Source organism: Empidonax traillii, unplaced genomic scaffold (genome assembly GCF_003031625.1).
Source record: "Empidonax traillii isolate 1590-97213 ecotype Southwest subspecies unplaced genomic scaffold, ASM303162v1 scaffold303:size634589, whole genome shotgun sequence".
In the NCBI taxonomy this organism is placed as follows: Eukaryota; Metazoa; Chordata; class Aves; order Passeriformes; family Tyrannidae; genus Empidonax; species Empidonax traillii.
In genome coordinates this window covers 82,461-107,188 of record NW_020955496.1, presented here as the reverse complement: position 1 = coordinate 107,188, position 24,728 = coordinate 82,461, and the positions used below count along the sequence as shown (strand labels likewise).

At 38.3% G+C, this 24,728-nt stretch overlaps 1 protein-coding gene across 2 annotated transcripts; it reads left to right on the top strand.

The window, feature by feature from the left end:
* Window positions 1-454: 454 nt before the first annotated feature.
* SLC6A19 (solute carrier family 6 member 19) lies at window positions 455-22,944 on the top strand. 2 transcript variants are annotated; one of them, XM_027890930.1, is made up of 12 exons: window positions 455-530; window positions 9,277-9,417; window positions 10,884-11,021; window positions 11,944-12,125; window positions 12,865-12,975; window positions 13,728-13,840; window positions 16,107-16,235; window positions 17,007-17,163; window positions 17,744-17,948; window positions 18,568-18,727; window positions 20,963-21,125; window positions 22,263-22,944. In XM_027890930.1, the coding sequence occupies exons 2-12, from the start codon at window positions 9,285-9,287 to the stop codon at window positions 22,467-22,469; spliced, it is 1,698 nt and encodes a 565-aa protein (XP_027746731.1). In that variant the 5' UTR covers window positions 455-530; window positions 9,277-9,284; the 3' UTR covers window positions 22,470-22,944. The 2 variants fall into 2 exon arrangements, with proteins under 2 accessions (XP_027746731.1, XP_027746729.1); XM_027890928.1 differs by lacking the exon at window positions 455-530 and adding an exon at window positions 816-1,188.
* Window positions 22,945-24,728: the final 1,784 nt, after the last annotated feature.

Here is a 24,728-nt window from a genome sequence, read left to right as displayed (position 1 = left end):
CCTCCTTTGCCACAGGCTGGAATTACAAGATCTTTTCTAGTTCTTTATTTTGATGATACTGTGTCATTGTATGCAATGAGCCTATAGGGCTTAGCTGAAAAAAATTCTTATGGTAGTGTTAGTTTTTATGTATAGTTTTCAGTGGCAAGTACTTATCTTTTGATAACACTGAGGTACAAATGGAAGGTTTTTTTATGATTGTGCTGAAATAATGAATATGTGACTAGTATCTGTGATATTTGTTAACCAATGTCTCTTTTTTATTTTGGACCAGTGTATCTAGGGTCATTTAAAAGGTGAAGAGACCTTTGATTTCAAGACCATTTATAAAAAAGACGCTCTGTTCTTCAGACCTTGTTCTGTAACAATCAAAGGCGTTAGTGTAAGCAGATTATGCTTATGACTTTAAAGGTCAGATTTTATAATCCCTTTCATTTCCCATCCTTTTGGTCAGAACATTCAGGTCTTTTACAGAGGAACATGAAACATATGGTTTTGTAAGTGAACGCTATGAGAAATTGAGTGTGATGGTGAGTCACAAGCTGTTTATCTTCCTGATAAAAAATGATATAAAGTTTCTATATTTGGTCTTAGACCAGTGGAATCTTATTACTTCTTATTTAAGTGAGTTTAGGCAGGGGAGTGGCAAGGGGTGTTATGTATCCTCATAGGAGATTACAGTTTATAGCCAAATTATCTCCTGAATTACATTAGCTGAAATCCATGTCTTCTACTAGATGAACAGACTGTTCCATAAAACCTTGGCAGATAAAGCATTAATAAGTGTCAGAGCTGACTTGGTCAATCGAATGATTTGCTGACACTTCTTTTTACCACAAGCATGCAATTACAAGTCTAGTGCCAAAGGTTCACTATATATAGCTGAAGACAGCAAATAGATGGTCTCTTTTTGAGCAGGTTTCTGACTAGCTGCCTGTTTCATTGTTCCTCACTGTGGCAGTGTTTTCAGTCAGGAAATTTAAAATATGGTAAAGCTAAAGTTGCCCAATCCTGGCCTGGAGGACAGGATACCTTCTCATGCTGAACTTGAGGTCCTTGAGAAAGAAGAGGCAGACTCCAGACCAAAATGGGATAACAAGGCTCAGTATATGCTGACGTGCGTAGGGTTTTGTGTGGGCTTAGGAAATGTGTGGAGGTTCCCGTATCTCTGTCAGAGCCACGGAGGAGGTACGTCTTTAATATATCTTAACTAACTTTGGGTATAAACTGGGTTTAATCTCTCTTTTGGGAAACAAATAATGGAATATGTTTTGAACTGGTCAGTCCCTGTAAGAACAGTGATGTTCTTTCACAGGTAATGAACACCCAGAGAAATCATGTTAGTGATGGAAGAAAAGGAAGGGTCTGCTTTTTACTTCAGGGCACGGGACTGAACAAATCAGTCTGGCACTGTCATGTACCTAGGATATTTTCTTAGTCTAAAACCAAAGTTACTTTATGTACATATATATAGTGTGTATTTTAAAATAATAATTAACTATTTGACACAATGATTCTGATCATGATCCCCACTCATCTTTTCACAATTGGGTTTTCATTGGGTTTGGACTGATCTGTGTATCACTTGTAGGGTCAGTGTGGGTGTAATTTGTGCTAGGAGTAAAAGCATGAAAGTAGTTAACATTAAGAATATGGTTTTAGAAGTTGCTGTAGTTAAGTCATTTAAAATCCAATTATATGTTATTTATTGGGAATCCTTAGGGTTCAGGTTAGGTCTAAATGACCGTATTAGAAATTTTGTTTCACTATTTTTATGTTTGTTTTAAAAGATGATTTTGAGATGAACCATTGCTTAAATATTATATGACAACATAAATTTCTCATTTTCCTACAGTAATTTCTGTCTGCTATCTAGTTGTCTGCATTTCAGTCTGGGATGTGTGAAAAAAAAGCTTTTGTTCCCTTGTAATGTTTGATCTTGAAAGAAAAAAATGGCTTAAGGAATAGTATTTCTAACTAATTTTCATTAAATTTCCAAGGTGGAATATTTAAAAATTGCTCTTCCTAGTTAGAGTAGGGACAAATGAGAGTTCTGTGGAGAGTTGCTCATATGAACTCAGGAATATGTAACAACATGTGACTCCATTGCAAGAGGAGATGCTTTTGACATTAAGATTTTTCTAACATGGACCGATATTTAGAGTTTGCAGTGCAAACTGAAGGTCATTTGCATCAGAGCCAACTCTTGTAATAAAAAAATTACAAGACACACACACACACACAAATCAGAAACTCTTTTCCATATTTGAAAATTTTAGTTTTAAAAAATTGGATGTATATCTTCAAAATTTAAGGTACTCACTGGCTTTTCAGGTTCTACTTAGTCTCAGAAAGTGGAGATGTTCTGTTTTCTAGGGTAGACTTATAGGCACTCTGCTGCTTTTTGGAATTTCTTTCCTTTGTGGTCTAGCCATGTGAAATGCAGCTAAAAAGCAAACATCTAATGAATGCAAAGAACTTGGTATGGACCATGGTTTTCTGACTGATGTCAGTGAAAATTTATGAATTGATTGTGTGTGTTTGTCAGCACTCTGTTTTAATTTGTCCTTTGACAACAAATATTTTTCTTTCTCATCATCCTATTCCTTGTCCTTTCTTAGGAACAAACGGTTATCCCTGTGTTTTTTGTTTCCCTGGGACTCTCTCACTCAGATTTTAGGCAGAAGTTGAAAGGGAGCAATGGCAAAGAAATTATGTAGCTAGGTCTGCACTTAGAGCTAATACATAGATGCATGTCCTTCTAGCCTGAACTGCTACCTTATTTATCAATTCTTCTGCACGATACCAAATGATGTGACTCATATCAATACAAAAGAGTTATCAGGAATTACTTCCTGTGACTTCTTAGAAAGACTTAAGACTCCTTAATTTCATCATACATGAGGATGGAGAGCTATTGTGCAATTCCTTCTGCTTCTCTGCTGTACAGTGCACCTCAGACTCTTCTAGTAGGTCTAAATCCAACTCCTGCCACCACTGTCATCCTCTCATTAGAGTGTCTGTTCTCAAGCTTCTCCCTTCGATCAGAAAAAAATTAAAAAAGACTATTGCTGATCTTTGGGTGGATGGCTTTGAATTTGAATATGTGATGCCATAAAACCACTCCAGAATGGGATGCTTGTGAAAGTCATTATGTATGACATCCTACCTCTGGTGTGCTCCCTCTATCTGGCTTCAACTAACTCCAGTTGGAAACACATATTTCCTAGACATTTTATACAAGTTTTGCATTAGTCTTTGCCCCTCAACATGGTGGTCAAAATAAGTCATTCACCTTTGCTTGTGGAGCCCACTCAGGGGCACAGATGTGCCTCTATAACAGAGTGGGGGGAACTGCAACATTATGCACCTTCTTCCAAGTTATCCATTAGAAAGTATACACCATATTCCGGAGTTCAATGTGGAAGCTCCATTTTCCCCCAGCAGGTCCCATGCCTTTACTCTGGATGGTGTATGACTTCACACTTTGTGTCTTCAAGATACGTCTTCACTAAATCCTGAATGCAGAGCAGCAAGAATCCCTGCTACTGCTCTCTCACCAGAAATGAGGATTATGCTCCTGGCATGATCATGGATTATGGATGTAAATCAAGAGATTAAAAAAAAAAAAAAAGCTATTTCCCATGCAGTAAATATCTGCAGAGGATGATAAGTCCTATGTGATCACATGATCAGATATTAGGCACATGCTGAATCAAGGTTGAAAGACTATCTTCTGAAAATTGTTTCTAATTTTTGCTTTGCTATCTTAACTTCTTTCTTTTTGGATATGAGTGATATGGATGAACACTTGGATCATTTAGCATGGGTGAGGTCTGATAGCAATGATGTAGATAGTATTTCAGCCAAAGACACTCCCAAATGGGGTTGGATGTCCACTTTGTGAACCAGTGTTTGCATATTTTAAATACCTTATGAAACATAATTAGATCACAGTGAAGTATAAAATTTACCCCTGTGGTACTTGGAATTCAAAGAAGTTGGATTTTTTTCTCTAAAAATAGTCTCTAGTGAAGGTAGTTAGGAGCACTGAGTTTATAAGTAGCTCTTATTTTTAGATGTTTGAACTTAAATCTGGAATTATTTAAGAGCTGCCTCTTCCCCAACACAATACTATGGTAGGGTTTTAACACTGTGATACCCAAACATACAAAAAGAAATTGTGTTTGCATAATTTGCTTACTTTTGTTGTCATAGATTTTGAGTTTGTATTTTTTTAAATGGAATATTTTCCCCAGTGAAATTTAGTAGAGCAAAGCACATTTTATCCTTTAATGGCTTGAAAGTTGTCAAATACATCATTACCTAAGGCGAACTAGAGTTCGATATGCACACAATTTAAAATGTATGGTGTTTGTCTCAGTGCTTTTACCAGCTTAATGAGATTGAAATTTCCTTTCATTTAAGGGCTGTCTCTGACATCGCACATAGCTTTTGTTTAATCTTTATTGAGCAACATGTCATTTAATCAGCTGGTGAGCAGTTTTTTTCATCCCTTATGACCATAATAAAAAAGAGAATGCATATTTAATGTTTAAATCATTGATTAAAAAAAAAAATAAATGTCTCTAAGTCTACAGCTTGCATATGGAAACCTTGCTTCTGCATGACAGAGAACTTTCTTATCTCTGTGTGTGCCACACTGAGTGAAGTGACAGTCATGACATTAGCAGTCCCTCATTGGTACCCTCACTACGGTTGAGGTCTAAGAAAATGTTAATATAATAAAACATCTCTGTCTGAAGTCTGCCTGCCTTCCCTTCATGAGGAATTATGTGCAAGCACTAACAGTTTCTTCAATTTCACATTAGAAGCTCTCATATTAAAGAGAGAGTAATAGCTATACAGATGTTCAAACCAAATATTATGTGTTCTGAAATACAGTACTGAAAGAGGATGAGAACCTAATATCTCAAATGGAAGGTTTTTAGACTGAAATATTAATCATAATTTATATACATCTGTACAGCATCTATTTTCAGATAATTGGTGTATTTGTTAGGTTCATAACACTGTGACAGCTTAAAAAGGATGGTTTTATTTTTTTATTTCCCATATGAACTTGGAAGTATTCTAAAGTTGTGTGGATGTGGCACCTGGGGACATGATTTAGTGGTGAACACTGGTGTTAATGTCAGATTCAATGATCTTAGAAGTTTTTTCCAACCTTAGGGATTCTATGATTCTATATAGCAGCTTTGCAGAGTCAAATTGTTATTATTATTTTTCCATTACAGCTTTTTTTGGAAAGATTGGGGAGAAATTGAGAGAAAGAGATAATGCAGCAGAGATGGATTTCTGAGCTGGCTGTTAGACTTGAACCCTAGAAAGAGAAGAAGCCAAGAAAGGGAAAAAATGTCAAATATGATTGAGAACTGTCATTTTATTTCTCTTGAAAATATAACAATATTCCTACAGCTAAATACCAGTAATTTTAATAATTCATCCAGTTGTGACATGGCACACTATGGATTTTTACCTTGTCAGAGTTACCATAATATACATGGTTAAAGCCAGAAATGCTTTTGTTGTATCTGTGTGTGGATGTAGTTTCTGCTCTGCAGATCTATACACACACCATGTACTTCATGTCTGTGATAACAAAAGGGGTGGACAGAGATCCACTTGCTTCACGGGGTATCTCCTTGATGTTGTCGACACCGGACTTTTTGAAACAACCATTATAGCAAAGTCTAAATTTTTTGTGTACTTCAATAAAGTCTGCTAAAAACAATAATGTGGTATCAAGTGGCCACTATTATAATGAAGTCAGCCAACTGCACTTTTTGCTTTCTACTTCTATGGAATTCAAGTAATGATAGTTACTTACTTGTTTTTCATTGACATTTTTAATGTTAGTCAGACTGAGGAACTCATTATGAATTGTTATTTGCAGAGATGTTTGCGAAACTTTGCTGACTATTCCTCTCTTTCTTCTGTGTCAGTCTGTCACTTCAGGAAAAGGATTATGTAGACATCACCTCCAAGGAGAACAGTATTCCATCTGTTTTCTTCCCCACTTTTCACATCTCAGCTACATTCCCTTTTCATAGCTCTTGCAAGAACAAAAGCCTTGCATTAGTGTGGAGCAGCTACATGATAAATCTAGGAGCCTCAGGCTTGTACTATGTCACCTTGGAGGAAAGTGGCTGTTTTGTAACACCAGAAAGAGTGAATTATAGTGATCTATCCTAGTTTTGAGGAAACTGAACTCCCTTAGTTTCAAATTCAAATTTATCATGGTGGTCTTAGCTCAGATCTTGTTACAAATAGTTTCAGTGCTCAAGCAATCAGTTTCTGACTTGTGTCCTTTTGACTATGTATTTTCATGTCACAAACCTGTGAAATAAATAGGGCATATTCCAGTTTTTGAGGGACTAAGATCACTTCCAAAACAAGGTTCTTCCCTCTCTCTGCCCACCACTCCAAGGACTTCTATGAAGTTACAGACAGCAGGAGCTACTAATGTCAGGTGCAACTGGGCAGCCCTTTCTTCTTGCTTTGTTGACTGGTGGCTGAAAGGCAGCCATGCCAAAAATGGTGCCTCTTACCTGCCTGTGCCCTGGCATCATTGTTGACAATGCAAAGGTCTTACCCAGTGTTGGCAGAGGTTCTGGGACTCACTGAAACTGTGTCAGACTCAGTTACTGCAAGGAACTGACTCTCTCTGTCCTTTCAGTTTCTAAAGGTTTGTCCCATTTTGTCTCTATGGACTTGCTTAGCTATGCTGGAGCATTGTCTGGTATGCACCTAAGGGCCCCTTTTTATCTGGTTAGATAAGCAGTGCATGAAGATTTGTCTTCAAATACTTTGTTATCTACTAATGTTGGACCCTCTTTCTGTGAATAATACTTCTCCTAACTGTTTTATTCTTGCTTTCATAGAAATCAGGATTTTTTAAGGGTATGCAATGAGTGCTCCCTCACTGTTGTGTTTCATCCCCTTAAATCCTGATGGCTTCCTTCCTACATGGGAGGGTCGATAAGATAACCTTCACACACAGGGTGTCTGACCTTTTCCAAAGACAAAGTTAATTGTCTATGTGAGGAACTGCAAGCAGCCATAAATACATCATGTGTTCCAACCCCATGTCAGGCTGCCACACAGTTTCATTCCTGTCACACTCTGACCAGGAGCTCTCCTGAGGGTAAGATGAGAGAAGGACGTGATCATTGTGTTTATACCAGCATTTTTAAGTTCCGGAGCATCCTTTCTCTTTCAAGCCCAAGACACCTCATAAGAGTCTGAAACCTGACCCTGAAGAGTTTGTATGACTACTTCATCTGGATTTTTTTCTTTTACCTCCCCTTTTGGATGCCATATGGGTTTCTGCCATACCACAATTTCACTTCTCTGTGGTAAAGCCCTTCTTTGGCAATAGTAATAGTTAAGTCCAGAAGATGGATCTGTACAGCTACCTTATCCAAATACTCCTCATTTGCACTGAGGATAAGTCCTTGTCACCCTTTGAAACTCAACTTACAGTAATTTGAGATAATCTCTTGAAACCTAAAAATGGATTTTCAGTTAGTTCTGCTAAGATGATCCTCATGAAGATCCGTCACTTCTTTTTTTTTTTTTAATCAGGTCACAGTAAGATCACTCAAGGACTTGATTAGAAATTATCTCCCTGGTTAAAGATCATGTTGAATAAGGAAATACACAGCCTTTGCAATCTATTCAAGCTATAACCACTTGTTTCTTATCATATCTTTCAAAGAAAATATGTTTTGATAGCTGCTGTCTGTTAGCAGAAGGAGGGAAAAATCAGGCCATTTCCAATGCAGTATTAGAAAGCATTCAAAGGTAGTCTGAACTTTTTGCTTTCAGTAGACAGCAGGCAGATTGATATTCTGATTTAGTCTTCATTTTTTCCACCCTCAAGACTTTCTCGCAAACCTCAAATGCAAAATATACCTCCACTCACACAGTTCTAGCAGTCTGGATAGACATCATGGCTTATTCTCCAAGACAGCAAGGTTCAGCAGCAGCACAGTCCCTGCATCATAACTCTCCCTGTCAACAGCACAGTGGGTAAAATTTGCTGCAAGACTCTCAGAATTGAACCACCTTGTTCGGCGGACATGCCAAGAGTGCTCTGCCAGCCTCAGGGCATTTCCTGAGGCCTCAAGATACTTATAGAGGTACCTTTATGGAAGAAGTCTTCAAGCATAACATATCTATGACAGAGCAGTCAGACGAAGGGACTCCATGACGGTCCTTGCGCAGACATAAAAATAGGAAAGGAAAAAAATTAAAAAAGTGTACTGTGTGCTCCCAGCTTCCCAGCTTTCTTGCTACCCTGGAATCATCAGGAAGTAAATTTCAGCTTCTGGCATGGTTTTCTTACTTCAGATTTCCTCTGTATGTTGCTATCTGATTTTCGTTGCATACATGAGGAAGAAGTCAGCAAATTCCCAGACCTGAACCATTCACACACTGGTCTGCATTTTTTTAATGCATTCAGATTTTTTACTCCTCTTTAGATGGGGAAGTTAAAGACATTTTGCAATGACAGGTAACCATAATTCTATTATTAGCTATATATAATACATATACAGTACATAATTCTAGTAATAGCTATATTCAAGCATTTGACTCTGCACTTTGGTAGTCCAGTATGGTGTTCTATGTTATCTCTGTATCCAAAGTACACCTTACTCAGGAAAAAATTAGTTTAGAATACTTGTCCTACACTGACCAGCTTTCTCATAATCAACAACATTTGAACTCTGTACTTAGATCTCTTCTAATCAAACATAAAGGCTATTGCACACAGATGCCAAGAACTCATTTTTGTTTTATGCAAACAGCCCTGGGCTCCGGCATAATATTTCAAAACACATTGCTTAGTTCATTCAACTATTTTATATACTTTGCATGATTCTCAACTATAAACCCATCATCTTTTGCCAAAAAAAAAAAAAAAAAAAAAAAAAAAGTCATTCTAGAAAAGGAACTACCTTTCCTCCACTTGCCATACAAAGGTGGCTTTTTCAAAGTTTAACTTTGAGACTATATAATTTCTGTTTATGTTTGTGCCTTGGGAAGAATAAAACTTCCTACCTGAAACTGCATATGTAATGAAGTCCCCTGCTTGGGCAATCAGGCAGAAGCATTGTTCAGAAAACAGAGAAGGGTTTCCACAATGATTCTTACAACTCACTTATTGTGTCAGCATCTCACAAATCTGATGTTTGTGTTTTGTTGTAGCACTTCACTGATCAGAATCATTATTTTTCTTATCCATTACAGGAGCCTTCATGATCCCTTTCCTGATTTTGCTTGTCCTGGAGGGTATCCCCTTGCTTCATCTTGAGTTTGCCATCGGTCAAAGGCTGAGGAAAGGCAGTGTGGGCGTATGGAGCTCTATCCACCCTACCCTGAAAGGAGTTGGTAAGTCTGATGACAATACAAAAAACCACCTGAGAAAGCATAAATCTCTGAAATTATAATCTACTGAGCAAATCCTCAAGATTTTATTCTGGCATGCCATGAGAGATTCCAAGATCTATAACTTTTCCCTTCTTGTTAACTCTTCATTGATAGGTCAGACTAATGATAAAGCACTATGACAATTTTGTGTTCATATTCCTAAGTACCACGGGCCCAGTTAAAACATCTCTTAATTTCAGACTAATTTCAGGCCTCAGAGATATTTTCTGTGTTATTGATATTGGCTTTTTTGCCATTAGGAGGAATCCTTAAGTGTGCCAAAAATTATTCTGTAATTGTTCTGTGGATAAAAAATGGTTGAATCTTTATCTGGTAGACCTCAGCTCCATCTAATGTTACTTTCTTGCATCAGAAAAGTACCAGAAGCCACAGAAGCAGTATTTTGCAGAAAATATACTTCTTCACATCTGTACCAGACTTCTGAATATGGTACTGTAGTAGAAGCAGCACTATGCACACAATGTAAGAAACTCCACAAATACCTCATTACACAGAAAACACAGAAGGTGCCATCTGAACATCAGGAAATACTGTGAGAATGCTAAAACGCTGGCACAGGTTGCCCAGAGATGTTGTGGAGTTTCCAACCTTGGAGATATTAGAAGTCTGCCTGGACATGATCCTGGGCAATCACCTCTATGTGGCCCTGCTCGAGCAGAGGATTGGACCACATGACCTCCGGAGATCCATCCCAACCTCAGCCACATACTTGGAAGGGAAGAAACAAGGCCAGTGAGGATTGTTTCATCACCCAGTGCATTTGTAAATCAGTTACAAAAGAAAATTGTTCATTGCATCTGGAATTTTTCAAGTTTATTTAGAACCTAAGAGTTCTCAGGAGCTAATCATTAGCATTTACTGTCTGCCAGGAAAGACACTAGAGGCTGACTACTTGGGAGCAAGTGGAGAGGAAGAGATACCTGTACCTTGTCACAGACTGTTCCTCCTGGCCGCCGTCCATCCTATACAACACCCCCTATTCTGAACTCTGCAGTGACATTGCAGAAGAAGACTATATGGGTGTAATTTAGGCAAAATCCCAAGTCAGTTGAGCTTTCCAAACTCCTCCAATATCAGCTGGCAGGACTACGAACAGGACTGTGTGGTGTCTGTAGAGAGTTAGTCTAGTCACAATGTTGGCTCCTAAGTGGGAGTCAGCTTCAGTCTCAGAGCAGTTTTAGGATGTACATCTGCATAGGACTCACCCGTCCAAACTTTAGGTAACAAATTCACAGTGATTAAACCTACACCCAGAATAAAGAGAGGAGAGGGGAAAGGCTATAAACCACAGAATTAGGGTGAGGAGGGGAGGAGGGAAATGTTGAGGCTTATGCAATATACTTTGATATGTGTTGAAGACGGGACTGTTGAAATTTACATTGTGTTCTGATTTTTATTTTTTTCAGGCATAGCATCAATGTTTGTCTCTTTCCTGGTGGGTTTGTATTATAACGCTATTATTGCCTATGTGATGTGGTATTTCTTCAACTCCTTCCAAGAGCCCCTACCTTGGAACAACTGTCCTCTCAATGAAAACAGAACAGGTATATTTTATGAAATATTGTATTTTGTTGCACAGCACATACTTCTGTCTTTAACAATTACCCTAATTTAGCCTTTTTCTTTAAAATGGCAGTAAGGCATGGCAGTCCTGTCAGGAACACTGTGCTATTTTGATACTTGTGTTTTGCAAAAATTCACATTACATAAAATGAGATCAACTCTTAATCCTTCAGACAAACTTTGACTTTTTATATGAAACTACATGGTTGATTGTGACAGATGTATTTGTACCCAGAATATTCATAGAGTGGAAGTCTAACATAAATATTCAGATTTTCCAGATTTAAGCAATGTGTTTCATTCATCTCTTCACCAAAAGCCCTCTGTTAGCATACTGAAAAGGAAAAAAAAAAAAAAAAAAAGAATTGCATAATCCATATGAAACACCTGTACCTCTCAATATGCTCCATGGAGACTGCTTGGTTTTCCATAGTCAGCCCTGCATGAAATTGTATGAAGCAGGTGTTTCCAGTGGGTCCGTGAACAGCTGTTTGGAACTCTTTGCTCCTCTCCTCCCAGAATAAGTATGAAAAGCCTCATTTAAGGGAAGACCAGGGCAGAATATTGCACAGGTCAGCAAATTGCAGGGAACTGAGAATCCAGCTTGAGCTAACAAGACCTTAAAGGATGTCCTACAAAACAGAAAGACAAAATACTGATGATCTGAAAGAGGTATGGGAGGGGAAGGAGGTGTGGGAGAGGAAAAGCTGCTGTATTAAAATCCCTGTTAAACAATTCTGTTTTAAATCTCTCATTTTGCCATGAAACCAGCCTCTAAAAATCGGAAATTTACCAACAACAAATTCTTTGGCATTAGGTGGTACAATTTAGATCACTGGTGTTTACTGTTTAGCTTCATTTTTTCCAAGTAAATAAAAGACATGAACCATTTTGTTGTTACAGATTATATAGAAGAGTGTGCCAAGAGCTCTCCTGTAGATTACTTCTGGTACAGAGAAACATTAAATATCTCCACTTCCATTGAGGATTCTGGCAGTATACAGTGGTGGCTTTTGCTATGTTTAACATGTGCATGGTGTGTACTGTATGTGTGCACAATCAGAGGCATTGAAACAACAGGAAAGGTAAGTTATTTTTTTTAATGAGATTATATTAATCATGTTGTTGTGATTCCTTATTTATACAGACCTAATAATGCTGTAGAAACTGTTTCTTGAGTAAAAGCATATCTAAAACTTTGTGTGTCATCACTGGGTCTGCTTTTTGAAGAAGGAAGATGAATTAAATTAAATCTGATTGATTTGATTTATGTGAGCAATTTGTCTTTCTTGTCCTTACAGGTCCTAGAAAAACATTCTTTAAGTATTATCACTTTAGCATAATACTAATCTTTTGTGCAGGACCATGGGACTCTCTTTTTGTTATGCTGTTCTCTTCAAAACATATATATACATATTTATTTGGGTTTGTGTTACTCTTAAACATTATCTCCCTGAAAGAGTGACCAATGTTCTGCTGCCTAGCAAAGCCCTGAGAGTCCATCCTTGCATCCTTGCATCATCCTGGTCTCAGGGTGTAGATTATTTTTGATGCTGCTTTTGTATTATCTGAGCTGAATTTCAACAAAGACAATTTGTCTAAAATAGACAATTATTGCTGAAAAAATTCTTTTTATCAAAATATACCATACATACTGTTTCACTTGAACACTTCCTCTAGTATGCTAATTGTGACTCGCTTGAAACTTGCCCTAATTGCTAATCACCGTACCTTGTTTACTCCCCTCTTCTCTTCCCTGCAATGCGACTTTTATTCAAGAGTTCTGTTTCATATAAGTGTTTAATTTACATTCTTTTTGTGCAGGCTGTGTATATAACTTCGACTCTTCCATACGTCGTGCTTACCATTTTCCTAATCCGTGGCTTGACGCTGAAAGGATCAACCAATGGAATTGTGTATCTCTTCACCCCTAACGTAAGTCGCTGCGTGGTTCACCCGTTAGTGAAACATGATGTAGTTTTCTCTGTAATTAACAACCAATTGAAAATTAGGTCTCTCCACTGGTGCTTTTCTAACTATCCCTCAGACACCTTAGAAGTCCTGATTCTGGGAGGTGAATCCTTTACATTGGATGGAACAAGTGTACATATTCGCAGACATTTTTTCTCTCTCTTTCTCTCTCTTTGTCTCTCTCCATCCCCCATCAAAATCTGTTATAAAAAATTGAAGGATCATCACAGAGAAACTGGATTACCATTATGTAGCTTGGTTTCTTTTCCTGTATTCTAATTAGGAACAAGTCTAAAATTAGAGCATAAATCATGTATTTGAGAGTAGAACCCATCTAATGGCTACATGGACAAAAGACTGAAGAGTTTTTGAACAAAATTAAAAGGGATTTCATTTTCCATGAGCAGACCTCTGAATGATCATTATTAATGCTAAATATTAAATACCTTTTCTGAAAATAGGCATGGCAGCTGTCAGCTACGCAAAGTAATTTTTTAATCAATTTCCAAAATACTTGTATAAAAACTACAGATAGGCTTTTCTTTTGGAAGAAAAAGGTAAATTTGACAAAAATATTGACCTATCTGTTGAAATTCTTCAAAAACAGTGAGTTTTGCACGGTTAATGTTCTTGCTTTAATGATTGTTTTGAGTCTCTCATGCTCAGTTTAAACAGCCATGTTGGATATGCTTAAAGCTGTATATCTGATGCTTCAGGTTACCGAGCTGGCGAATCCCCTGACATGGCTGGACGCGGGCGCTCAGGTGTTTTATTCTTTCTCCCTGGCCTTTGGAGGCCTCATTTCATTCTCCAGTTACAACTCTGTTCAGTAAGTAGCTAGGCAAAAGCCAAATTTTATATGAATATTTCATTCTTTCAAATGAAACATCTACTTTTGCCCTGTTGTTACGCTACTTGGAACTGGGAGAACACCCCCTCAGATGTGTAAGATGTATCTCTGACTACTCCTAACTCTCCTGAGACAAGATTTCAGGTCCCAATGCTGGCTGACTTGCTATAGAAAGATGTAGTGGTGCAGGATAGAAAAAAGGGGATTGACTACCCAGCACCAGCTGATGAGCAGGAGTTTCCTTTGTGAGAGTGCTCAGTGCATGGTGATGACCTTGGTCTCAGTGCTGTCAGAGTAGGGTGATAGTACCCACATTTCAAAGCATTTCTGAGACCACAGTTTAAATCCTTAGTTTTGACATGAGGAGATATATCTAGTTTCGAAATTCAAATTTAGTGTGGCCAGGTAGTGTGAACTCCCATCATCCAGGGACTGACCCATCCTGCAAAGTATGATGCAGTGCTATATTCTACACTCTCCCTCACAAAATATTGGAGCAGCCACCAATGCTTCTTGGTGCCTGGCATTCCTTCATCACTGTCTGTCCTCTTGAAAAGCAAGCTGTGTGGCATTCTCTAATATTATTGATAAATCTCTCTGAATTGTTTTGGATATATGGTTTGGTCATGCTTTCAGAAATCTGTGTTTCAGTTTTAGCTTGGGTTCAATCACACCACACCAGAATTTCAGTTACCAAAGTAGTTCCCTGCCACCACTCTTGATTTCAGATGTTTTTGAAAAGATCATCTGGAATTTTTGGTGCCTGTAAGTCTAGGTGTGAGGTGTGAAGCCCTGCTTCAGGTCCAAGTCAATGTCCCACAGCCATGGGGAGCAGGACTGAGAGTGTTCTTCATCTTTCCAAAAAGGCACAAAGGAAAGGAACAGTGTCCTCCTGCTTTTCCAACCCAGAGGGCTGTTGCACATGGCCATCCTCCTTCAATGCTCAATCATTTATGACTTAGGGAGCAAACTGCAGAAAGTCATTAAACTCCCAAGGAAATGTAAGGGAAAAAAAACCTCAAAATGTGCAAATTTCACAGTGTTACACTGTGTTGTTGGGCCACTTGCAGTCCAGCACCACCAGGACCAGGTGTCAGTGACAATGGATGGTTTGGGAATATAAAAATCTCAGAAAATACTGTAAGGTTTCAATGCCATGAAGAATTCACTAATTCATAATGAGAAGGAGCTTGAGCATCTTGTTTTCTCTAAAAGGAAGAAGTGCTTTTATCAAGCCTGTAATTGAGAATCTCGTGTTACAATTCAAAAGCTGACATGACAATACAGCAAGGAATTTTCATTCAATGCCCTACACCCAGTAAAAACCTATTTGCAGTGCTATAAAAGGGTAAAGGACACAGTATGACAGGTCTTGGTTGGACAGGCTTGTCTCTCCCCTTGAAGGTGTTCAGAAAATTAGTATGACAACATCAAGTTAATTTCAATAGTCCTTTCTCACGCAGAAGTAATAAAGTATCTACAGTTTTACTGTCTTCTCATAAAACAATTAACTAACTTAATGTTGATGTTTTATCTTGTCCCTCAGATGAAAGTCTGTTTCTGGCTCTGCAATTTTTTTGTCTTAACACAGACATACTGGAAAGAAGTGCCTGCAGCAGAGAAGTGTCTACAAACAGCTTCTCTGTCCAACCTTATCAGCATGTTGTTCCATTGCGTTTCAAAAAGTTCAGTATATTTTGAACCATTTTTTATTCAGCAGTCAAACAATACTGTTCCAAGTGCTCATGGCTACTGCAATTCCACCATACCTAGTTGCTATGAAAACTTTTGTTCACTTTTCCTTTTTGGCTGTCTGAATTTAAATCCAAATCTTTCACCTTGCAGCAGAATAAACTAGCAATGTAGATACAGCCCCTGGCAGTGTGTGTCTACACGCATGCATGCTAAGCTTGAAAAGGAGGAGACATATTTTTTTACCCCTCATACTTTACTTCCTGTGACGCAGACTTGAAAACAACTCAGGCAGTTATTCCTTATGAATAGGATTATTTGAAGGGGAAAAAATCGCCAAAACAAACCAAAGCCACAGCTATTAAATTGTTTAAGGCACTAAGTTTTAGTTTACCAAATCTATCCCAAACAGCAGTACTTGTCTGCTCTTAGAGGGTACACTGATATACCTATGCATCCGTAGGCTACTTTTTCTTAGTCTTGGTAACCAGTTTTAGTATTTGTTTTGGGAACGTGTTTGAAATCCATTGGGCTTTTTTTCTTTGAATTGCAGCAATAACTGTGAGCAAGACGCTGTGATTGTCTCAGTGATCAATGGTTTCACTTCCATCTATGCAGCAACTGTCATATATTCCATCATTGGATTCAGAGCCACAGAAAGATATGATGACTGTTTTGACAGGTAAGTTATTAGGAAAAGCCCCCACAGAATATGCAGGTGTTTGTTTGGCTGAGGCAGCTCTGTTAGCCTGATGATAATGGAATTATCATTTCTGAATAATTGCAGGACCTGGCTCACATGGTATCAGAACTATTAATTACTTTAAAAATTCGAATAATGGAATAAATCCCATGGAAAGTGATAATTGTTTGAGCCGCCTGTTCTCCTACATAAATGTTGCATAAGCAACCATAATTTACATTATTCCCCATGCTGACATATGGCATGAATGAAATATTCCCTGGGGCCTGTGTCAGCTCTGTATTTAGGTTTCCTCTCGGAGACCTTAAATGCTTAGGTCTCACTGGAGTTACCTCATTTCACCAGGGCAACCAGACTCTTTTCTAACCGGGACTGCCAGACTACGTGGGTTCCAGTCTAGTTCCTGCACATTCAATTGCAAAAGTGCATGATTCATAACTGCAGACAACTTAGACATTCCCAGAAACTGCCCAGTCTGGGAACTGGTGCCCAGTCTGCAATGTAAAGATAGGCACCTAATTCCGATACAGATTCCTACAGTGCCCACCCAGTTAGTGATCAGCTTTACCATGACAGACAGTGTCAGACTTACCTTGGAAGAAGAAAGAAAGGCTTGCACATGCACATCTCCTGGAATTTCAAAATCCGAGCTTGATAATGTGCTCTTAGTAACTTGCTTGATGATGGAAATGAGTCCTGAGGATGCTTAAAAATAAATAATTTCAAATTACTTGCATTTCACTTTTTCAGAAATATTCTTACTCTGATGAATGCATTTGATTTGCCAGAAGGTAATGTAACACAAGATAACTTTGAACAAATTCAGCAGCTGTGTAACATGACTGATCCGGTAACTTTTGCAAGCCTGAAGTTTGAAACATGTGATCTGGAAACTTTCCTGAATGATGTAAGTTTAACACCCAAGTCACACTGGTACATTCAGTATGGTAGGAATCCATAGTAATTATTTAATTGCAAAATGTTTTTTTCTTTTGAGGTTGTTGGGGTTTTTTTATATTTCCAGTGATGGATTGCAGTTGGCTTGAAATGCTCTTGGACTGAAAACTTACTTTTGTTTGCCCCATTTTGCTTGTGAAGAGATAAACTATTTAATTCCCCTGAAAAGCATTGGCAGTCTGTCACCGTGTTCTAGGCTGGCCTCACGTAGCTGGCAAAATAGCAGCAGGTCTTTCTCTGGAACTAGGTGGTTGCAGCTGTGGTGGGGCAAGATGACTAGGGAAGAGACACCCAGAGAGAGGTTAAAAAGGTTGTGAGTTACAGATGGAAATAGGTGCCCATGAAATTCCATGAAAGAGAATATGGAATAGAATTTGTGTTATATTACAGTAAATATATCCCTGCATTAGGAGGTCTTTGTGGAAACAAAAAGTGTAAGTACTATGGTATGTGTAACATATACCAAGTCTGGTGAATACCAATAAAAATGTAAGTGCTGCATGATGTTAGTGAGCCTGAATCTTCCACAGGGAGCTCAAGGAACTGGTCTAGCCTTTATTGTCTTCACTGAAGCTATCACCAAAATGCCCGTCTCACCTTTGTGGTCCATCCTCTTCTTCATCATGCTCTTCTGCTTGGGTTTGTCATCTATGTTTGGAAATATGGAAGGTGTGCTTGTACCTTTACAAGATCTTAAGCTTATACCCTCCAGAGTGCCTAAGGAACTTGTTACTGGTAAGTGCCTTTTTAGAGACAAGTGACTTCCCCAGGGAACAGCTTTTATGCTGAAAAAGCAACCCACCACCCATCTACTTTCTGATCTGGAATGGTCCTAAGACACTCAGACAACCTACTGAAGCTTTCTCACGTCCTCCAGTGGGGTAGCTCCTGAGAGGTTCCTTTTGAGCCTGCAGACAGCTGTTCACCCTTTGGCTTGCCCATCAGCTTGCTTGTGATGACTGTCCATCGTGCTCCATTGGGAAGCTGGAGGACCCAAGTCCTTCACCCAGGCAGGTTTTCTCTCAGAGCAACATTGTCCCACCAAGTAGGAGGAAGACCACCTGATGCGTCTCCTAAGCTTTCTCCCCTTCTGTTTGCAGCATCTCCCACCTGTGCAATGTTAGGATAGTTTTGCCATTTTACCTGCATAGAAACAGACCTTCTCAGAGTGCCATTAAAAAATAAAGTGGTAACCTTCAGGCTGCAAGAATTACTTATTAAGCTTTATAGTTACTGGGAAAATACCTTCTATTATTATTATTATTATTATTATTATTATTATTATTATTATTATTATTATTATTATTATTTCTTTGCCTAAGTGTCCTGTTTTGTCTTTTTTTTCCCCCCACAGGTGTCGTTTGTTTGGTGTGTTATTTGATAGCTTTTATTTTTGTGTTGAATTCTGGTAATTACTGGCTGAGTCTGTTTGATGGTTATGCTGGCTCTATTCCCTTGCTGATAATTGCATTTTGTGAGATGTTTTCAGTCGTCTACATTTATGGAATAGACAGGTATGAAATACAGCTTAAACATTACTAGATAGTGGTGCATAAAGTAATTAGTTGCATAGCTACAATCTTGCTGCATCTCTGTGCATAGCATTTCTGTTACAGAAATCACTGAGATTATGCAACTGTAGTTTCGGCTTGCTTATATGTTTTAGGTTTGGTAAATAGTTCTCAACAAAAAAGAAAAAATATTTAATAAGAATTTGTACAGGAAACTTTTCCACGTCATTAATGCATTATAATAAATACTGCTCTTTAACAACCAGCTAAAATAAACACATTACTAAGATATTGCAAGGAAATATTAGGCATTAATAAGTGTCCTAGAGTGTAATTATATGAGTGCAAATAATTTATTTTTAAAGAAGGCATCAGAATGTAGGTATTTGCAAGAGCTGCTGTAGCTCACTTGCATTTTATGTATGGTGATATTTACAATAACACTTCTTCAGGATAATTATATTAAATATTTAGTTAGAAGAAACAAAATACAAGTGCACTGAGATGAAAGTTTAAAACAGAGGTATATCCCAGGAGTGTTTACAGTGAATGCTAAATGACATTGTCCAACGCAGGTATCTCCAGGCAGGCAACAGATCCTGTTTTACAGCAGGATGCAAATCCAAGGCTACTGAGATACATTCTTAGCTGATAGATTCAGGATTTTATCAGTTGTAGGAGCAAGTAACTATCCTCTCAACTTTCTGGAGATGTAATAAATCAAATTTCAGCATCTTTATGTTTATAATTAATATGTAAGAAATAGGAAAAAGAGCACGGGGAATTCAATCACCCTCAGGATTTGCTTGAACCTATGCTAGATCCTCCCACTGCTGCTCCTGACAATGGGGTGAATGCCCTTGTGGCCAGTCTTCCCATACTTAGATTTATATTACCTGAGTAGGCATGAATCAGCCTAGGTAAATTAAACAGAGTATCCTTGAGAAAGAAGGCTTATTTTGATTTGTTAAGTACAGAAAAGTCTGTTTTGACCACTTTCCCTTACCTTTTAGATCTCAGAACACTTTACAAAGTAAAATTAAACTATTCCCAGGACACAAACATGGGCTGACTCTAAAGAGGGATGGGGGTTCATTCAGAACAGAGCTTCACACCAGACTTTATTGTTCCTGGCCAGTACACTGCAGCCCTCTTTGAGAACAAAGCTTATTGGAACTGCCCAAAAGTACTCCAAATGAGTTTCTGTGACCTTTTTCTGAGAAAGGGTCATTGGCAAAAAGATAGACCTCTTGACTGAAGGATAACATGTGTGTTACCCATGACACTCACATGAACTACACCTGGACATGCTCTGAAGTTGGGATGTGGGGCTCCATGTCATTTTAGGACACCTAGATCTGAGAAGTTAGGGGTGAAAAGATAAAACAAATTTATGTAGTATTTGAGACTTTGCTGAATTCAGTGTGTTATTCATAGCTGAAGGACCAACTGAATAGCCCCCTCAGGCTTATCCCCACAAGATACGCTGGAAAGCCAGACAAGAGGACTAAGAATAGAAGCCCAGGCTTCCAAACTAACTATTTTTTAAAAAGTGTGTGCACAAAATGTTGCACCATAGGGAGAAGTCATAAGTTGGTGCAGGACTGATGCAGACAGTATCGCTCTAAATGCAGGGATTGTTTCTTCTTGTGGAAAGATTTTTTTCCCATTGTCCACTGCACATTCTATGAATAGTCCAAATAATACATTTTTAGATGTTCTTAATAATGTGGAAAGTTAAATATTGTTTCCGCACTCAACCTGAGAAAACTGGTAGAAATCCAAATCAAGCTAATATTATGCACAGAATATAATTAGTAAAATTAATAGAATTTGCTTTTGTTTCTTTTTAATATAGTGTTATTCCTTTTAGTTTATACAGCACTGAGATGCTTACCAAGAAATTGTGAAGCAATACAACAATATGTTTTAGGGAAAGTCTATCTACATTGACTCTTTCCTATTCAAAATATTGAAAATATTTTGCATATGCCTCACAGACCTCTAGAAGATAGTACATTTCCAAAGATAATTTTCCTGACTTGTAATGATATGTGCCTTACATTGAACTACTCAGATTTAACTTCTGATATTGTTGACAATTCCAGTTTCACACTGACATTAGCAAAGTCCCGGGAAACACAGCCAGGGGTAGTTTGGACTTCTCTGTTTAGGAGCAGGCACTCTTTGATCCTCAACAGTTTTTTACAGTCCTGAACTTCCTGTTTTTGTTTCTAGGTTTAACAAGGATATTGAGTTCATGATTGGACACAAGCCCAATATTTTCTGGCAGGTTACCTGGAGACTAATTAGTCCTCTCATTATGTTAGTTATTTTCTTCTTTTATCTTGTGGTGAATGTCAGCAAAGAACTGTTTTACAGCGTTTGGGACCCTACCTATGTAAGTATATAAACCAAAATAGTTTTTAATAATTATTTTATGTATTCTTCTTTAATGCAAAATTCATGGTCAGATATATTCATCTCCCACCTGAAACAGTTTTCTAATAGAAACATACTATGAGACAAAGTAATATTAAAAAACAACACTTAAAAAAAAAGTCCTAAATTCAGCTGTAATGCCTGCAACTGATATAAAGTGATACCTGAATAGCTTTTCCATAGTGGACAAAACCAAAACACTAGTCCAGTTTTTCTGGGGTTTATTTTGCAAGCCTGAAACAGATGTCACTGCCCCAGTAGGGATTATAGAAGATATGGAAATGACTCAACCTTTCCACTTTGACAAAGGACCAAATCTTTGAAGCCATTTTGATATTACACTTGTTTCTGCTTGCATTTAAAATCATAGAACAGCAGTAGTGCTGGTTACTCATCACTGACAGAAGAAATGAATATTAATATTAATATCCATATTTCCTCTTCCAAATTTTATTTAAATTATGATTGCAGCAATAAGTTACCTACTTTTCCTTTCCTCCCCTTGCAAAACAAAAAGCTGCATGTGGTACAGAGAAGGGAGTATTAGAAAAACTGTGGGTCCCATAATTTTCTCTGTCATCCCATCTCTTTTCTGCCTGTCTAGCTCTGCTTTCTGTTCTATGACCTTATACCAGTGACCATCTTCAAAGCAGAAACAGTCATGCAACACACTTAATTTGTAAAGTTTAATTTTAATTTTCTTAGGTCAGAGACAGAAAGAGAGAGGAAGGAATATGGGGAAATGGGACTGTTTTATTCTCTCCTCCTTGACAACCTCACTTCCTTCTTAATGTTTCAGCTCTCCCTCACCCTTTGATTTCAGACTTCCCACCCAGAGACTATTTGGCCATCAAACTTGCTTCCTTCGTGCCATCTTCTTTCCATGAATTTTAGGGAAAAATAATTTCAAAACAGCTGAGAGTGGAAACCCTTGGCCTGAAAGCTGCTCTGGAATTGGCAAATTGTTGTGCCATTGTGGCCAGCTACTGTTCCAATTACATTTTTGATACACTGAAATATTGAATGTGAATTATTGAATGTATCCTAGGTATTTGCTCCTCACAACTCTCCACAACTCAATTGTTTGTTCTTTCAGGAGGAGTTCCCCAAAATGAAGAACGTTGAATATCCCCCTTGGGTGTATGCTGTTATTGTAGTCCTTGCTGGAGTGCCTAGTTTGGCCATCCCTACTTTTGCCATCTACAAAGCCATCAGAAATTGCTGTGAGAAAAAAAATGACCGTGCGGGCCTTATTGCTACATCTGAGACTTCCATTAATGGAAACTTGAAGTATTCATCATAAAGCCACTTATTAAAATGTGGAAGGAAGCTTTGACAGTGAGGAAAGTAAAAAACAAAAATTTTAAAAATCAGGAGTTTTCACATAAGGGTAACTGTGTTGTTTCCAGGTGAACATTTACTTAGCAATGCAATGCACTGTTAAGAGTTGATGTCCTGGAAGCAAATGGTGACATTTGCAAGTGATTGGGTCACCAGACCAAATCATTTGTCCTCCTTCTGGTTTTGGAGCCAGATTGTTTGAAACTGGCTTTCATTCCCTATGCCTGGGGAAGCACTGTGCTTGAAATGCCAGAAGTGACTCTTCCATACGCAGTCGTTCTGGTTGGGTGGCTAATATGAGAGGTAACTTAATACTGTCTTCTCTTGCACATTAAATTGTTTTTATTTTACATGCCACTGTGTTGCACAAAGCCACCAATATTATTTGTCTCATACAGAAGTGTAAAATATTTAATAAAAATGTTTCTAAGTATGAGCATGACAGCTTGATTTGTTTAGAATTCTATCGATTTTATAAATTACTTTCAAGTTCCCAGCAGATAGTGATGCTTCTGCTGACGATAGTAATCTTGCAATGGGGCAGCAGCAGTTCAGGAAACAGCAAAATCTGCCCTCTCTGGCATCCCTGAGCAACCAGTGCACCACTTGCTTGGGAGGTCCAGGCTGATGGGAGAGCCAAGGCACTCAAATGATGCAAAGGTTCTTGCTGTTACAATCAAGGTGGGTGGCTCTGGTTGACGTACACACCCCACTCCCCCCCCACCCCCCCCACCCCCTTACAACTGTTTCAAGCTTCTAACTTCCATGTGACTCAGAGGAGCTCAGTGAGGAGTCCCAGTCCTCATGGGCAACACATTTATATTACCTTTTAGCAATCCCCCTTCCTTTTAAAACAAAAATGGATCCAAGTTATACCCTGACACTAATTGAAACACTCTTTTACAAGAAGTGGCTATAATTCAGGTATATTTACTATGGAATGTATTTGCTATCTTTAGAATAGCATATGTGTTCTAAATAGAGAGTAAAGTAAGAGGCATTGCATGTGTGCTTCATGAAATCATAGAATCAATGGTTTAGTTTGAAAGAGACCTTAAAGATCATCTACTTCCACCACTCTGCCGCAGTCAGGTACACCTTCCACTAGACCAGGTTGCTCCAAATCCCCTCCAGCCTGGCCTTGAACAGTTCCAGGAATGAGGCATCCACAACTTCTCTGGGCAACCTGTTCAAGAGAATATGAATGATCAAAATAATTTGCATTCCAATTTCCATTTTTTTAATTACTTGAGTGTAATTATTTAAACTATTTAAAGATGTTATTCTTTAATGGGAAAAACATTTTTTGTCAGATTTTTCTGCTGATAAAAAGATCAGCCACCACGAACAAATAAAATTGAGTTTGAAGCATCTATCTGCAGCTGGCAGGTGTGGAATTCAGTATTTTGCTAGAAGGGCCCAAGCACAGCATGAGGTACATTCCTGACTGGAAGCACAGCAGCGGCAGGGCGATGGTGGTGGCTGCCATGGCAGCACTGATGCTGTGTAAGTGCTGCCAAGCCTCACTGCATGCACGGACTCGTGTGCCCTGTGAGACAATCTTGACAAGAGACTGGGAAGTTAAGCTGCTCCATCTGTGGATCGGGATATTTGCAGAGCTGCAAGCGGATAAGCTGTGCCAGCCTGGGAAGACTCGAGTAGCCTAGATCTGAAACTGGCTTCTGGTTGCATGATCTGCAACCTGACCATATTTGTGTGCTTAGCTGCAGAGCAGGGTTTTTATTTAGGGGCAAATATTTAGGGGAAAATATTTAGGGTAATCCAGGCACAAAGTGTTGATTTACTGAACAAAGCAAGCTGACTGGTTGCTCTGTTGAGTGTGGAATGAACTGATTCATCTCGCAAACTAGGAAAATCCTGATGTAACTGAAAGAAAACAGAAAAATACTCTTGCATAGTTTCAACAGAAGGAAGGCATTCAGCTCTTGTATTCATCAGTAACTATTTAATGACAATAAAAATAGTCACTGAGGATTCATTGACAAATGGGAAGTGATTAACTTCTAGCAGCTATTGTAAAAATGGACCAAATTCTTATGTCTGAACATACAAGGTCTGATTTTTCTTGCCTTTTTTCTGATTGACTTTTTGCATTTGCAAAAGATGCCTTCATTCATTTACTTCTATTAACAAGCTAGTAAAGAAAATGGTCACACTTTGTTCACAGATTTTTACCAGTATTTTACAATTTTAATTAGTC